General features: G+C 36.6%; 1 protein-coding gene and 1 pseudogene across 2 annotated transcripts in view; both read left to right on the top strand.

Moving 5' to 3' along the window:
- Positions 1-3,416: 3,416 nt before the first annotated feature.
- Positions 3,417-6,197, top strand: LOC139979022 (uncharacterized; annotated as a pseudogene).
- A 5,927-nt stretch (positions 6,198-12,124) lies between these two features.
- LOC139978215 (phosphatidylinositol phosphatase PTPRQ-like) overlaps positions 12,125-18,473 on the top strand; it is a 60,435-nt gene continuing 54,086 nt past the window's right edge. The window contains exon 1 of one of the 2 annotated variants that reach the window (XM_071988170.1): positions 12,125-12,271. In XM_071988170.1, coding sequence (XP_071844271.1) covers positions 12,190-12,271 — 82 coding nt within the window. In that variant the 5' untranslated portion in view covers positions 12,125-12,189. The remainder of the gene's footprint in view (positions 12,272-18,473) is intronic. The other variant, XM_071988173.1, reaches the window with a different exon arrangement.

An 18,473-nucleotide genomic window follows, 5' to 3' on the forward strand; every position in this document is an offset into this window, starting at 1 on the left:
GTTGTGGTTCAATATTAGGAAATTAGAGCTATTAGTCTAGCAAAACAACTCATTTCAGCATTTTGTTATCTCTTATTGTCATAATCTAATATCTGAATTTGGCAATTGAATGATGATGATTTAAAATGAACTACATCAGCCCACGTCAAGGTTGACGCAAGCCGCCCTTTAAGTACAATCAGTATATCAAGTATGCCGACACTTTGTTGTATCTATGTGAGGTAGTAATTAGTTGCCAACGCACATCCGGATAATATTCAATGCCAAACTGAGACCTTGATTAAGGAAGTAAAAGTTTGTTCCTAGGTTAATTTTATTTGTATGTGAATTTGCTGATGTGTTCCTGTTCTTGAATACAACACAATTGCAACACGGAGAGGAGACAATGTTATCTGTTGTAGGCGTATACAATATGAAGGTAAGAATAATGAAACAAAAGTGACGAAATAGAAACCAAAACTTCTGTTTCCTCTCATATGTCTACATTTTCTGGATTGGAAAATGTTAGGTTAGTGGTTAATTCTAGCTTCACTAGCGGCAGTTTGCAAGAACGACGAATCGAAAAACACGTATTTAACACGAACAAGGAGAAGGACATATTTTATCACGTTTGCACAATTTCAGAATTTCAATTTCAGAGTAATTCCTATCTCTGACATATATGTTTTGACACATTTTCGCCATATGAGGAGGAACATTGTATCAAATTGAGACATTCCCCTGGACCCTTGCCGGAGTTTTTCCTGATATGTATTATGTACATTACACTCGCTACCAGAAAACGGTTGAGACACTGCATGGAGATTATTACTACTACACGGAGATAGTAAGATCCTCCTGCAAGCAGGAAGTTGCGAAGAAGCCTCATTGGCTTATCAAAGCCGTAAGCTGACTGATGTCAGTCTTTTACATTCAAATTTAACGTCCATAATTATGAATTGTCAATTGTGAACAACTCTGTAACTGGACGACATACATAAACCTGGGAGTGACTTAAACCTGGGACCTTATGATTGAAAGGCACCGGCGTTAACCACTGAGCTAACACTCCTAAATTTGACTCCTAAATTTGACCCCTAACTTTTACTCCTAAATTTGACACGAATATGACACGTCTTTGGCAGCAGAAGTGAACTTGAAGCAAATGATGTGATAACGTGATGTGATATCATACAGCATTATTATAACATTGTTTAATTTTTTTTACAACTCTCTTCTTAAAATTTGGGATGAATATCGATAGTGATTAATATGAATACACGACAGTGTTTGGTATATTGGAAACATATGCAACATCCCCTCACTAGGTAAAGTTAGAACAACATTCTTTTCAAGGTCAAAAAATATAGTAAAACAAAATAATTCGCTCTCCAGCCTGCAACAATGACATGAAACCTCTTTGCACCAAGTTTGCGTATGGTACAAACTATGACAATTTCAATAATCAATATCTCGAGAACTCCATGTAGAAATTTGAAACTTGAATGAATCTGGTGAGAAATAAGGAAGGACCATCAACTACTTTCATATTTTGGGTTCTTATTGGGTCACGTGATTACCCTTTCAAGGTTTAATATGTTTTAAAAATAGCACATTATTAGCATCATTATTATTATTAATTTTCTCTTTACGAGGTTTTGAACTTCCTAAAGTATTAATATTGTAAAGTTTATAGCTTTATGAACAAAGTTTATCTTTACATATAAATGATTACTGAGTATGAATATCCTGTTCCTACTTCAGGGCTTCAGTAACATCGTAGTTGCGCTTTACACAAAGCAATATAAATGCCTTCAAAACAATACTTCGAGGTCACAAATTGAATTCTTTATGGGCGCAGGTTTCTGGGGCCGCGACCACAAGCTAAAAACATTAGGTACTTCTTCTTAGAACAAAAGGCAAATCAAGCAACGTGGACACTGCTTTAATGAGTTATGATTTCAGTGTTATTATAAATAGGGTTACAGAGTGAATATATTATCACTTACAAAGAACGACATGAAGACATGGGCACATTTTTACATAATTTAATCTAATGGGGTTTCTTTTTTTTACAAATTAATCTCTTGTACAAACCTACACAAATACATACACCTATCATTTTTAACATCTTCAGTTTATCTCACAGAGGTCCGTATTCCTCTAAAAATTAATATTATTATCACTCCCTGGGATCTTCAATAAGAAAGTAACTAACCGCCCCCTCCCCACCCCTCCATATCTCTATCGTTCATCTCCCCAACTACATCCACAAGTGTTCTAGAAAACATTTATATGTAATCAGAACACCACCGAGTATTACATACCCAGAATTTGCTTGCACAAGAACTACTCTTGAATTGAAAGAATGCGCGGGAGATGGTATTAGAAGTGATTTTGCCGGCATAAGGGGATTATATTTATCATTCAGAAGATATCGATAGCTTTTTATATGAAATGGTCTTCAAAGTTCATAGAGCAAATCCACGATTGATTTGTTAAAAGTCATTCGGCTTTTCCTAATACATATCTTGCTACTAGCTTCGAAGAAGTGATTTACATTCATGCCCATAACATTTTATTACCTCTTCGTCACAACCTTCTGTTTCTTCATACAATTCTTCTCCATCCCATTCACCATCTCTAACCATTTCGGAAGTGGATACCTCGTAACAGTAAAGTCCGTTCGTATCGCCACTGTTGTGTACAGTTGCTAATATAGTCTTGCCGAGGTTTGTTGTAGCAACAGGTGGCAATTGTCTTGATGGTACGGTTTTCTTTACCAGATCGGGTTAGTCGTATATATCCTCGTCACTTTCTTCATCTTTCTCCTCCTTTAGATTGGCCATCTTGCTAACTTTATTTGAGGACGTGGTCCAAGAGAGTAATCTCGGTTCCTTTATATTTTGTTTTCTATCTTCGATTTCTTGTTTCCTGAAGTTCCTTCTCGTTTGGTCAATCCAGTTTTCTTTCTTAGTTTTCTCTAATAGTGTGGTTGAAACCCTATGCCCCGTGACTAACATCTCTGAACCAAGGTTTCTTGGTCTGTCATGATGCATTAGGGTATATCAAATTTAAGCTCCAATATACCTTGGCTTGGGTCATCAACTTTTTATGGGCGTTGCTATGGCAACCATCCAAAAACAGTGAGAATCATCTGTAACTTCTGAAATAATGAAAAAACTAGAGCGTTTGGTGTCAAACATAGGTCACTGTGGGTATTGAATTGACCCTTAAGCCCACGCCTGGGTCGTATGTGACCCACCTCTTCCCCTGCTCACGCGCAACTAGAAACTGCCAGTAGGTACCGGGAACAATCGGGCAGCCGGATGCAGAGGCACTGGGGCGACCCGCGCTGTTGCGAACACAAAGATGCAAACTTAAGCCACCTCTCGGCCATTGTCGCGCAAAGACATCCACACATGAACATTCACAATATGCACCAGCTCGGATTGAAAGGCGACGAAGTAGCTGTACAGAACCTCTTGAAATGCATTGAGGAATTTCAATGTAATCCATTTGACCCTAAAACACCAGTATTGCGCTCACTTCAGTCTGGCACGCTAGCTCCAGTTGAGTTAATATAAGATGTTAACTCTGCCTATAAAGAGGGAGTTCGTCAATCGAACAAATTGCTGGAAAATAGAGTCTACAAGAAGACTGAATCATTATATGATACAATTTCAAGGAATAAAAGATTGAACTTTTCCAAGATTCAGAAGAAGGCTTCAACATCATGTCTGCAACTATTTGTCAGAAGCAAATGGAATAAGATGGCTTGGCTTCATTAATCAGTTTAGCCACACACAGCGACAGCATCACGCTCTCGAAGGCCTTAGAAAACAGGGTAACAGAGGAGTGTTTAAGTATCTTCAATCCAAATGGTACATTTCGGAAACACAGAAAAGCAAATTACAATTTTGCATGACGAAAAAGACAGAGAGTGTAACCAATTACAATGAGAGGAAGACATTGATGGCTGGAGTTGGCAGGACTATATTGATAAGTGCATTTATATGGTATTTTCCAAACACACCAATGCAACGTACATACTTTGAATCAATGATCCTTATGATAATGACACCGCTTCCATCAAGTTTGAGGAGAGAGAGAAGATCTGCCATTCATGGTCAAGTTGCAAACGTGTATCCAAAAGGGCACGAGTCATTTCCATCTAACAGAAACTTCATGAAAATTCTCACAAACAATAGTAACAAGACCAGAATACAGAATTAATTAAAGACTAGACTGAGGGATGATGAAAGAACTAAAAGGATACTTGTGATTTTTTGCTGTTGGAGATGCATGCTTCAACATCTCCAAGAACAAAGAAGAGCCAACCATTAAGTGCAGACAAACAGAAGCTGACACAATTATATTTACACAATTCAATCAATTCATCCAGGAATGGTTTGTGAAGCTGAGCGAGCGGGTTCCTCCAGTCGTCATTGATTCTCAAGACACTGATTTGTATGTGTAGGCAGCAGTGGCGGAGCTAAAGCTATTGGTCAGGGGGCGGGCGAGAATGGTCTGTAGGGGCGCTTTTGACACTATCTACGCGGAGCGCCAACACAGGTTGGCGCGGAGCGTACAGAAACTTATTGAGTAAAGATACTCCCTAGATCGCCGGAAATGACTCTTTCCGGGTCTTGCTTATTTGCAGATAAAGGAAGAATGAATATGTTATTTCCATTTTTGACAGCTCGGAAGTTTATATGGGTGTTGAAAGTACATCCTCTTCATCACAATCTCTGTGGTATCTTTGTGAGTGCTCATGTTTTCGTAGCCCTGACACAATGCCTGTTGTGCCTATTAGGTATTCTGGACCTGTAAATGCCAACAATACCACGTCTGGGGGACGACATTTTGCCAACATCTATATTGGCAGAAATATGTCATATTATGATATTATGATACCTAAAATATACTACTACAAATTGACAAAGAAGCATACCTCAACGAACAATCATTCATGAGACATGGAAGCATTAACATCCGACATGCACAAAAAGGGTTATCTGAGCTTCATTTTCCTCCCTTTTAATTTCGAGAATCGATCAATCTCCTAGTCCAAATCAAGTTGGTCAGCTCTATTGCGCTCCATGCTTATAATAGCAAGATTAGAGAGCCTAGTCTGACCCATGGTTGATCGAAGTTAGTTTTTTAATTAGTTTAATCCTAAAACTTCTTTCAGCAAAGCCATTGATAACTGGGAAAGTGAGGAATATTTGATACAATATCGAAAAATTCGGAAATGTTGAATACATATCATTTGCAATAATGAAACTGAGAACATCCTTCGCTGCCAGTGGTTCTTCCTTACTTGAAATAAAAGCGTTACGATAAAAAAACGAATTCATCTACCACCTCACTAATGTCAATATCTGCAGCGTAATGAAAAATTCAATAATCACGAATAAGTAAAAAGTGGTAATAAGCTGAAAAGGGAGCCAGCAGTCTATTTGAATTCGTCAGGGGGGGGGGGGCATCCGCCCCCTGACTGTATGGACGCTCCGCCACTGGCAGGCAGCATATGTTGCCCACAAGCTACCAACTAGCTTATACATGTATGAGAACCGAGAGTTCATCAATTTACTGTAAGCATCTGCTGGAAGATCACTCTCAATCAATTAAACAATTCCACACACTGACAGGCTGTGATAGTAATTCGTCGTTATATGGCCACTGTAAAGAAACAGTTTACGATAAACTAGATAAAGAAGGAATCAAGCTGCTCCAGTAATGCTGTAGTTCCCTAAAATTGAGCTATCAGGAACTTACCAAATTTGTCATTATTTATGTCTATGGTGACAAATCTAGTGAATCACGGTCCAAATAAAAAAGTGGAAGAATTTGAATAACACAACATTATCTAGTCTTCCTACAGATGAAGATACCCACTTACATCATATCGAGAGGGCAAACTACTTTTCTTCTCTACAAATACACTATCAATTCGCCAATCATCCCTCACCCATTGGGCTCGGTTGGGGTTTAAGAAACAGCAAATGTTATGCCGAGAACTATTCAAAGCAAGCCCTTCCACATAAGCTTAATTTAAAGATGAAGTATTAGATGAGTCTGACTCTGATGATGAAGGGGAGGAAGAGCTTGATAAAGCTGAAAATGAATATTGGAATGATGAGGCTCTAGATCAAGAAGATCAATCTGATGTAGAGTCGATTGTATCCGATTGTGTCGATTCTGCTCAAGACTAAAACAAACTAAAGTAAATAACCCTAATAGTACTACGATTCCTGTTGGTGGCATGGTAATAACTACTTAAAAGTTTGCTATTGGTTGCAGAATAATAGCTTATATCATGTTGATATTCCATATTTGGTGCATTAATGAGTGGTTACCATGGCATTGGATATTCTAATTGTGACTGTTATTGTCAAGCATTTTCACCTAGTTAGTAACAAGTTACAGTATTTTTTGGTAGTTGCTAAGACAACGGTTCCTTAAACTGCACCTATGCCTGCTTTGGGTGGTACCACAGTATTCACAGAGCACAGTTACCTATGTTTTGACACCAACATCACTAGTTTTCTTTCATTATTTTAGAAGTTACAGATGATTTTTACTGTTCTTCGTCTTCGTCTTCGTTACGGTGACACATCCGCAAAAAGGGACAATATCTCACCACACACACATCAAGAGAGTAATTAGTTAAATCTGACACGAGTACTGATATGAGTGACAGGATTCACAGAACCACTGGAACTACTAATGAGGTCTGAAGGCAGACTATTCCATTCCCTAATTGTATTTGGAAAAAAACAATACTTATAGCAATTGGTACTGGCATACAATTGGCAGAAATGCATATCGTGCATGTTCCGACTCCTACGCAGAGGCTTCCTTAGGCAGTCAATAGGAATCTGAGCCTGACCATGGATGCCCTTAGCAAATAAGATGATTCTACTTTGCCTGCGCCTCTCTGCCAAGGGCACCAGGTTTAGGTCCCGAAAAAGAGATGAGACAGAGCCAGGCTATCTTGAATAATCTGAAGCGATGAAACGGGCTGCACGCCTCTGAATGTTTTCGAGGTTGTGCTGCAAGAAAGCTTGGTGGGGATCCCAGACAGAACTGGCATATTCCAATACTGGCAGGAGGAGACCTTCATACGCAGCCAATTTTGCATCCTTCGAACAAGAGGATAAGTTTCTACGAAGAACTCCCAATATCCTATTGCCTTTGTTACACACATTTTGAATATGCTTTCCCCAGTTGAGATCTGAAGTGATATGAATACCCAGATATTTAACACAATCAACCTTAGCCAAGTGAACCCCATTGAGCATGTAATTGAAATTCACAGGTTTCCTCTTTCTAGTAATGGTCATAATGTTACATTTCACCGGCTGGAAACTCATGCCCCAATCTTTAGCCCATTGTCCTAGTATATTAATATCTTCCTGAAGTTGATGACCATCACTGACATCATCGATAACCCGATAACAGACACAGTCATCAGCGAACAGTCGGACAGATACTGGTAAGGAAAACAGGGCGATAATTACTTGGCGAGGATACATCATTCTTCTTATGTATGGGACAGATGTTAGCAGTTCTCCAATCCCTAGGTAGACTCCCATCAGTGATTGATTGCTGGAAAAGATGGCTGATAGTTGCAATATCAGTAGCCAGTTCCTTTAGTACCCAATTATGAATGTTATCTGGCCCCACAGCCTTTGAAGTTTTCAAACCCCGCAGCAGCTTCTCCACTCCAAAAGTGGAGACATGAATGTCATCCATCCTCACACACAAAGGACTTTGTAATGGGATTTCATCTGGGGTATTCCTAGTAAACACACTGGAGAACTGCTCATTGAAAGCTTCAACTTTATCTATGTCACTGAACACTATTTTGTCCTATGTCACTGAACACTATCTATGTCACTGAACACTGTTTTGAGGTGGTTGCCAAAGCAACTGCCATACAAAACGTTGCTGACCCTAAGCCTAGGTATATAGGAGCTTAAATTGTTCGATATACCGTAATGCATCATTACAGACCAAGAAACCATGGTTCAGAGATGTTGGTCACGGGGCATAGGGTTACAACCCCACTATAATTTCCCTGCATCCGTGAGAGTTTCCCTTAGTATTCTCCCTTCGTGTCGATTTCTGGTTTGTCCTATATTTTCCCCGTTTTCTTTCATTACCTTACCAGGTGATGAACCAGCAATACCAGGAAATTGGGACGTTGTCTGTGGCGGTTTCCCGCCATGAAAGTTGGCGCCAAGACCAACTGGTTCAACACTAACTGTAATTTATTTGAGTCGATGCAAAGGAGTAAAAAGTCATTAGAAAGAGCCTGAGAATTCGAGCTTAGGTCCACATTTGCAGCTAGTTCTCCATCATCGTCATTTTAAAATACTTAGTACCTTTCCAATGGTAGTTCGGGGAGTTGACCCCTGTCTGCGGTAAGCAGAAAGATAAAAAGAATATGAGAAAATGTTAGTGTTTATTTTTTCGAGATACAATTTACAATTTTAGATTTATCATATTTTAAACAATTTTGCCCACATTCATTTTCAACATTACAGCTTATTTAATAAAACTTCTTTTTTCTGCTATTTTTGCTTTTATTATTTATTCAGCTAGTGTTCTGGTTCAAATGATGTGGATCAACCACACTGTGCATTCATGAATGAAACAGCGTACATATTGAAGCTATTGTGTAATAATCATTTCAAATATAATTTATCGCAACAAACGAGCACACTATGAACAGTTGTTAGGTTACTAAGTTGAAATTCTCTGTACAATGCATCTTAAAAGGTGACAAATATGAAAAATTTGCCTTTAGGTACCACACCACAATTAGAGTAACTTGAAAAGTTAACCGTCGGAGAAAGCTAAAACGTCCTAATGTAATGCTTGTTTAAGCACATTATCAGTTAACATCATTGTTTTTTCTGCCTTTATGTGAATGAGCAAAATTTAAAGTACAGATTGTGTGAAAATAGGGACATTGAAGGTGATATAAACCTTTTAGATAATCTTTGGTTAAATGTTGATATTACTTTAAGCGAGCAGATGTAAGGGTTTAGGTTCAGTATGCTAAAAGTGCTCCTCTTCTAACTCAAAATCTAAACGGTCATGATATTGAAATTTGCAAGTATCATAATAGTTCAGCTATCATGTGGTGGGTAGGATATGCCAGTTGAAAACTTCTATTTATGCTTTGGCAGGTCTTGAAAGTGACAAGTTAAGCGTATAAGTCAATGGATATTTAATTGTGGTGCGACACCTTGGGAATCTGACAGTTAATAATTAAAGTGACTAAACTACTTAGTCTAAACAAAAAAATCGTTGGGCCAGCACAACCATAATAAGAAAACAGAAGCGTTTTATGGGACCAGATAATTCGATGTTAACAATGTATCTCAATATTGTCAAGGCCATATGATAATGAATGTCATAAAAGTTTGCTCTGTTGTTTAAATGATGATAAAAAGGTCTTGATGGAGTCATCAGAATTTATGACGTAATGATTTAACATTAACATTTAGGCTTGCACCGAGGAGCCGACGTCATCATCGATTTAGCTTTAAAGGAGTATTCCAGAGACTTATCATAGTTTCATGGTGAATATCTGGATATTCGGAATAGTTATAGAAACATAACTACAAACTTGTTATTTGATTATGGCATATTGCGACTACAATTCTGCGTAAAAAAGAACTTTCGCGTAAGAATAGTATATAAATCAAGACAATGTTCAATTGACTCTGCGCTGTGGAGTTCAATATACATGACCGATGTTGCATGGTCCCAAAATATTTGTTATATTTTTCTGGCAGATTTCCTCGATGATTGTATAAATGAGAATCAATACAATATGTATTTGTGTTAAACATGGTTTACTGCGCATACATAGTTGCGTACACGTATGCTTTCTCATATTCTGCCATGACTTCCTTGGGTCAATATTATTTTTAATTCCTAAAAACGTGGCAGCTAAAGTCAATTGGCTGGTCACGAATTCAATTAGAATATGATTATATCTTGTTTATGTAGTATTCATATTAAATAAAGCTTTGAGGGTGACACTTCCTTAACTGAATGAGAACATCTTGCTTTCACTGATGATATGATATCAACTTAATTTGATCTTAAAATCTTTTCGGGTACAGGAGGCAGAAACAGTAGGGCTAATCAACGTTATCACAGGTTACCTAATTTACATTACGCTTCTTTCTTATCGATTTAATATGTACTCTTTCGAAATTATAAGCACATCTTGCACTACAGATAGGCAAATTTCGTACCACTGGGGCTGTAAATTAAGTTTTGATACCGTAAAGGTATATTTTTGGCCATTTTTACTTTTGTGTTGAGTGCTGTAGAGGTGTCGTTTAAACTATTATTATATAGTTAATCCACTCAATTACTTAAAGAGTACGTTTTTATTTTCCAAAACATTTAAAGTGATATTTCAATATAGCGTCAGTTACAACTCCTTATACACGCCCACCGTACGCCCCCGAATAATCAGCCAGATAGTGAGTAAATCTGTACCCAGGAAGTCTAGAAAAATCAGCTTCAAGTCCAAATTTATCCAACATGTACATCATCTTACAACGAAACCCATTTTTTTTAAACTTTCACCGGTTTTCTTCCAGTTTGTTTCTCTAATGTCCGACATGGATATTATCGTGAATTGTTGCAAGCACTCCCACAAAGGCACAATAAATTAAAAAGTCAGTCTAACACCGTACTGTGTCAACCGCTGTAGGTACATTAATAAACAATCGATGAACTAAATGACAGTAGTGTTTCTTTCTAAAATAACGTAAATGATATACAATCGGTCAATAACGTTACTTATAAATAACTGGACGTTATTTCCATCAGTGCAATAGCGCAGTTTGCTAACAAATCCATACGACTCAAAAATATATCAAATAATATTCGGAGCCCTTACAATATCTATGAACAGTTAGACACGGTGCCGTGGTATTAGTATTGATTGATAGAAAATGATATGATAACGTACCATACGTAAACTTGTTTCTCGTCATGTATGAGATTTTTATTCAAAGAGTGCTATCAGTTCCTTTTATACTAGCCTGAACATTGGCTTACGTTTACGACACGAGAATGTACTACTTCAGAGAACACCGCCTCTGAGTTGTTGTAGCAGCCTTCCGGAGACCGGAAAGCTCAACTCTTGGAACAAAGGCCTGGTGCACGATTGCTTACCTTACATTAAACCAGTTAGGAGTATAACGGGGATTTTCCGGCAAAGAATTACAACTACACTTAAAGCTTAAAACAGTCAATACAGCGTCACGGATAGCTTTTAAAAGTTGAAATACTACGCAAGTTCGGTTACAAAATGTTCTCATCAATATCAGAGTTGGTGATTTTCCCCCTAAATTTTAAATAATGATCACAAGTACGCAATTCTTATGATTCTAATGTATACACAAAAACATTCAGGCAATTAAAAAAATATATAATATTGTAACTCATGTGATTCTAGCTTGAGGAAAGGGTTGAATGTTTGTCATTCTGCCGTTACTCTTAGAAGAAAAACAATCATATAATCAGTGGCAATCAATCATTGTCAAAAAAATCGCCACTCCTATGATTGTAATTGGGAGAAAGTTGGAATATTTTTCATTCTACTGTTACTGGTATACGGAATACAATCAGATTCTACATTCAACTTGATAGATGAAATTTCCATCTCAATTCTCGTTCCTAAATTTGTTATTTAAAGACGACTAGTTCTCACGAGTTTGTTGATAACAAACCAGATGACAAATGTAAAGCGTCATATTACTTAATTTTAGTAATTTTCTAAAACGATAATTCAGAATAATAACTATAGAAGTACTTGTTATTTCATCAGTTCTTACCGGTTCTTTGCAAAACCGACAGAAAAAGATGACGAAATGAAGAAATCGCGCATGCACAGAAGGGAGTGTCTTATATTATACTTGCTGTTTTGTGGGGTAATGATGTCAATCACTTTCTTAACCATTGTATTTGTCGCGGGTAAGTACTTTCCTGAAAATGAGATGTGTCTGTTTCCTCGTTAGTTCCGTTATTCTTTTGCAGTAGATTTTTTTATGAGGGAGGCGAATGTATTTAGTATTCAGGTATCATTAAGCCAAAGACAATCGACGTGTGACTGCACAAAAAATTCTACGTTTTATTGGATAAGAAAGCTAACAGATATCAAGGGAGATGGATCCCCTGTTCCTGACACTGATCCAGCTTTGTGCGCTTACGTCTTCTACTGGGGCTTGTCTATTCAGAGATGCCAGTCGTAAGTTGCGTTTTAATGTGTTAATCTGTTAATGGAGTATGCAAAATTTACGAAGACTAGTAGTGTTACTTGAAAGATCTGCGCTATGTGACTTTTCATCAGTTAATGATTGCTAGATATAAGAATATGTTGTATAAAATGTACTTATAGTAAGAGATCTGCTTCATATTTGTTTGTATTTGTTATCATTTAGGCCTAGTATAGAACGCGGAGTGGGCAAGGTAAAGACAAAAGGAACTGACAATTGACGTTTGTCCATAAAAAAGTCTGCTAAGAACATTTTAAATATGCGCATTCGTCTGATTTGTCATTTGTAAATCCCTATGCGCATATAACAGGAAAAAATCCACTTAGATAACTGAGTAATCGAAATTTCGCTAACTATAAGGTCAACAAATTACACCAAAGCTCTTAATTTTTATCTGTAATAAATGTCAAGACTCGTGCAAATTAAGTTAATATATCTTCACTCTGTTGCTTTCTGACGAAGTTATAGTGACAAATAGTTTTCGCAATACCGGCCTCCCCTAACCGGATTCACTGCTAACCATACCGACAGCTATGCTCTCGTGCATTTCATTGATAATCTTATTACCTCAATTGGCAATCAAACTCTATCAATATATATATATATATATATATATATATATATATATATATATATATATCATTATAACGTAACGAGAATAAGAGAAAGGAACATTTCACCAGAAACATTCAAAAAAAAAATAAAAAAAACGATTGACAGGTGTCATGCGAAGCATGCTAAGAACATTGCAATCTTGCGTATTTGTCTGATTTGTTATTTGTAAATCCCTATGCGCATATAGCAGCAAAAAAGACCAACTTTCCTTGAAAAACAAGAGCTAGATTACTGAATAACCTAAATTTCGCCAACTATAAGATCAACAAATTATACCAAAGACCTTAATTCTAATCTTTAATAAACGTTGTGTAAACATTGTGTCATGAAATGTATATGATAATGGATGATAAGAAGTTCCACATGGTTTTATGTTTGTAACATAGGACACGTGTCAAACTAAGTCGATATATTTGTCATGGCAGTCTAAAACAGTGTTCTGTGGACATCATGAGACTTTCTCGAATCTTAATCGATGAACAAAATGTTGGACGTATACCTTAACCAGTGACAGATACAGATATTCTCCATGGAAGCAAGTGGGTGGGGTGGGGTTGGCAATTGTAGATAGATACATAAATTAATACCTGGGTAGAGGTGCGCGAGAAAGACATCACAAAATGTCAAGACTCGTGCAAAGTGAGTTAAGATATCTTCACTGTGTTGCTTTTTGATGAAGTTATTGTGACAAATAATTTTCGCAATGCCACCTCCCCTAACCGAATTTCCTGCTAACCATACCGACAGCTATGCTTTCTCTCGTGCATTTCATTGATTATCTCATTAACCTCAATTGGCAATCAAACTGTATCATTATATATTTTTATAACGTAACGAGAATAAGAGAAAGGGACCCTTTACCAGAAACCTGCAAACAAAATAATAAAATTGTTTGACACGTCTCATGCGAAGCATGCTAAGAACATTTCAATCTTGCCTATTTGTCTGATTTGTTATTTGTGAATCCCTATTCGCCTATAACAACAATAAAAACAAATTTCCTTGAAAAAAAAGCTAGATTACTGAATAATCTAAATTTCGCCAACTATAAGATCAACAAATTCTACCAAAGACCTTAATTTTATTCTTTAATAAATGTTGTGTAAACATTTTGTCATGAATGTATATGATAATGTGCATGGCAAGAAGTTCCACAGGGTTTTATGTTTGTAACATAGGACACATGTCAAAACTAAGTCGAAATTTTTGTCATGGCAGTCTAAAACACTGTTCTGTGGACATCATGAGACTTTGTCTGATCTTAATCGATGAACAAAATGTTGGACGTATACCTAAACCAGTGGCAGATACAGATATTCTCCATGGAAGCAAGTGGGTGGGGTGGGGGTGGCAACTGTCGGTAGATAAATAATATAATACCTGGGTAGAGGTGCGTGAGAAAAACATCACAAAATGTCAAGACTCGTGCAAAGTGAGTTAAGATATCTTCACTGTGTTGCTTTTTGATGAAGTTATTGTGACAAATAATTTTCGCAATGCCACCTCCCCTAACCGAATTTCCTGCTAACCATACCGACAGCTATGCATTCTGTCGTGCATTTCATTGATTATCTCATTAACCTCAATTGGCAATCAAACTGTATCATTATATATCTTTATAACGTAACGAGAATAAGAGAAAGGGACCCTTTACCAGAAACCTGCAAACAAAATAATAAAATTGTTTGACACGTCTCATGCGAAGCATGCTAAGAACATTTCAATCTTGCCTATTTGTCTGATTTGTTATTTGTGAATCCCTATTCGCCTATAACAACAATAAAAACAAATTTCCTTGAAAAAACAAGCTAGATTACTGAATAATCTAAATTTCGCCAACTATAAGATCAACAAATTCTACCAAAGACCTTAATTTTATTCTTTAATAAATGTTGTGTAAACATTTTGTCATGAATGTATATGATAATGTGCATGGCAAGAAGTTCCACAGGGTTTTATGTTTGTAACATAGGACACATGTCAAACTAAGTCGAAATTTTTGTCATGGCAGTCTAAAACACTGTTCTGTGGACATCATGAGACTTTGTCTGATCTTAATCGATGAACAAAATGTTGGACGTATACCTAAACCAGTGGCAGATACAGATATTCTCCATGGAAGCAAGTGGGTGGGGTGGGGGTGGCAACTGTCGGTAGATAAATAATATAATACCTGGGTAGAGGTGCGTGAGAAAAACATCACAAAATGTCAAGACTCGTGCAAAGTGAGTTAAGATATCTTCACTGTGTTGCTTTTTGATGAAGTTATTGTGACAAATAATTTTCGCAATGCCACCTCCCCTAACCAAATTTCCTGCTAACCATACCGACAGCTATGCATTCTGTCGTGCATTTCATTGATTATCTCTTTAACCTCAATTGGCAATCAAACTGTATCATTATATATCATTATAACGTAACGAGAATAAGAGAAAGGGACACTTTACCAGAAACCTGCAAACAAAAAAACAAAAAAATATTTGACAGGTCTTATGCGAAACATGCTAAGAACATTTCAATCTTGCGTATTTGTCTGATTTGTTATTTGTAAATCCCTATGCGCAAATAGCAGCAAACAAAAAACAACTTTCTTTGAAAAACAAGAGCTAGATTACTGAATAATCTAAATTTCGCCAACTATAAGATCAACAAATTCTACCAAAGACCTTAATTTTATTCTTTAATAAATGTTGTGTAAACATTTTGTCATGAATGTATATGATAATGTGCATGGCAAGAAGTTCCACAGGGTTTTATGTTTGTAACATAGGACACATGTCAAACTAAGTCGAAATTTTTGTCATGGCAGTCTAAAACACTGTTCTGTGGACATCATGAGACTTTGTCTGATCTTAATCGATGAACAAAATGTTGGACGTATACCTAAACCAGTGGCAGATACAGATATTCTCCATGGAAGCAAGTGGGTGGGGTGGGGGTGGCAACTGTCGGTAGATAAATAATATAATACCTGGGTAGAGGTGCGTGAGAAAAACATCACAAAATGTCAAGACTCGTGCAAAGTGAGTTAAGATATCTTCACTGTGTTGCTTTTTGATGAAGTTATTGTGACAAATAATTTTCGCAATGCCACCTCCCCTAACCAAATTCCCTGCTAACCATACCGACAGCTATGCATTCTGTCGTGCATTTCATTGATTATCTCTTTAACCTCAATTGGCAATCAAACTGTATCATTATATATCATTATAACGTAACGAGAATAAGAGAAAGGGACACTTTACCAGAAACCTGCAAACAAAAAAATATTTGACAGGTCTTATGCGAAACATGCTAAGAACATTTCAATCTTGCGTATTTGTCTGATTTGTTATTTGTAAATCCCTATGCGCAAATAGCAGCAAACAAAAAACAACTTTCCTTGAAAAACAAGAGCTAGATTACTGAATAATCTAAATTTCGCCAACTATAAGATCAACAAATTATACCAAAGACCTTATTTTAATCTTTAATAAATGTAGTGTAAACATTTTGTCATGAAATGTATATGATAATGTGCATGGCAAGAAGTTCCACAGGGTCTTATGTTTGTAACAGAGGACACATGTCAAACTAAGTCGATATTTTTGTCATGGCAGTCTAAACCAGTTTTCTGTGGACTTAATGATACTTTGTCTGATCTTAATCGATGAACAAAATGTTGGACGTAAACCTTAACCAGTGGCAGATACAGATATTCTCCATGGAAGCAGGTGGGTGGAGTGGGGTTGGCAACTGTCGGTAGATACATAAATTAATACCTGGGTAGAGGTGCGTGAGAAAAACATCACAAAATGTCAAGACTCGTGCAAAGTTAGTTAAGATATCTTCACTGTGTTGCTTTTTGATAAAGTTATAGTGAAAAATAATTTTCGCAATGCCACCTCCCCTAACCGAATTCCCTGGTAACCATATCGACAGCTATGCTTCCTCTCGTGCATTTCATTGATAATATTATTAACCTCAATTGGCAATCAAACTGTATCATTATATATCATTATAACGTTACGAGAATAAGAGAAAGGGACATTTCACCAGAAACCTGCAAACAAAATAAAGAATTGTTTGACAGGTCTCATGCGAAGCATGCTAAGAACATTTCAATCTTGCGTATTTGTCTGATTTGTAAATCGCTATGCGCCTATAACAGCAAAAAAACAAATTTCCTTGAAAAACAAGAGCTAGATTACTGAATATTCGAAATCTCGCCAACTATAAGATCAAAAAGTTATACCAAAGACCTTAATTTTAATCTTTAATAAATGTTGTGTAAACATTTTGTCATGAACTGATATGATAATGTGCATGGCAAGAAGTTCCACAGGGTTTTATGTTTGTAATAGAGGACACATGTCAAACTAAGTCGATATTTTTGTCATGGCAGTCTAAACCAGTGTTCTGTGGACATCATGAGACTTTGTCTGATCTTAATCGAGGAACAAAATGTTCGACATAAACCTAAACCAGTGGCAGATACAGATATTCTCTATGGAAGCAAGTGGGTGGGGTGGGGTTGGCAACTGTAGATAGATACATAAATTAATACCTGGGTAGAGGTGCGTGAGAAAAACATTACAAAATGTCAAGACTCGTGCAAAGTGAGTTAAGATATCTTCACTGTGTTGCTTTTTGATGAATTATAGTGACAAATAATTTTCGCAATGCCACCGAATTCCCTGCTAATCATACCGACAGACATGCTTTCTCTCGTGCATTTCATTGATAATATTATTAAACTCAATTGGCAATCAAACTGTATCATTATATATCTTTATAACGTAACGAGAATAAGAGAAAGGGACATTTCACCAGAACCCTGCAAACAAAATAAAGGTCTCATGCGAAGCATGCTAAGAACATTTCATCTTGCGTATTTGTCTGATTTGTTATTTGTAAATCCCTATGCGCATATAGCAGCAATAAAAAAAACAACTTTCCTTGAAAACAAGAGCTAGATTACTGAATTTTCGAAAACCCAAGACTCGTGCAAAGTGAATTAAGATATCTTCACTGTGTTGCTTTTTGATAAAGTTATAGTGACAAATAATTTTCGCATTTTTCACAAATTATACCAAAGACCTTATTTTTAATCTTTAATAAATGTTGTGTAAACATTTTGTCATGAAATGTATATGATAATGTGCATGGCAAGAAGTTCCACATGGTGTTATGTTTCTAACAGAAGACAGATGTCAAACTAAGTCGATATTTTTGTCATGGCAGTCTAAAACAGTATTTAAAACAGTATACTAAACGGTATTTACAAATATGTGCACGGTCTGGGCCCTCATCTTCCTAGAAATCTTAGATGGGTCACTGTATGGTAGTCTTGCGGGGATTTTATTTTTGAAGAAAACCTTTGGAGAAAAAAATTTGAGCTAAGTTAGAAAAACGAATTTGAATAAGTCAATTTTCACATGATTCACTGAAGTGTTTATTGCAAACAGTTACAAAAAGATGTAATTGATTGCATAATTACTGTAAAGAAATACAGTTGTTGAAGTCTCAAAATTTGCAAGAAGAATTTACTTAAAGCATGTATGGTCTGCTTTAGCAGGT

Source organism: Apostichopus japonicus, chromosome 13 (assembly GCF_037975245.1).
Source record: "Apostichopus japonicus isolate 1M-3 chromosome 13, ASM3797524v1, whole genome shotgun sequence".
In the NCBI taxonomy this organism is placed as follows: domain Eukaryota; kingdom Metazoa; phylum Echinodermata; class Holothuroidea; order Aspidochirotida; family Stichopodidae; genus Apostichopus; species Apostichopus japonicus.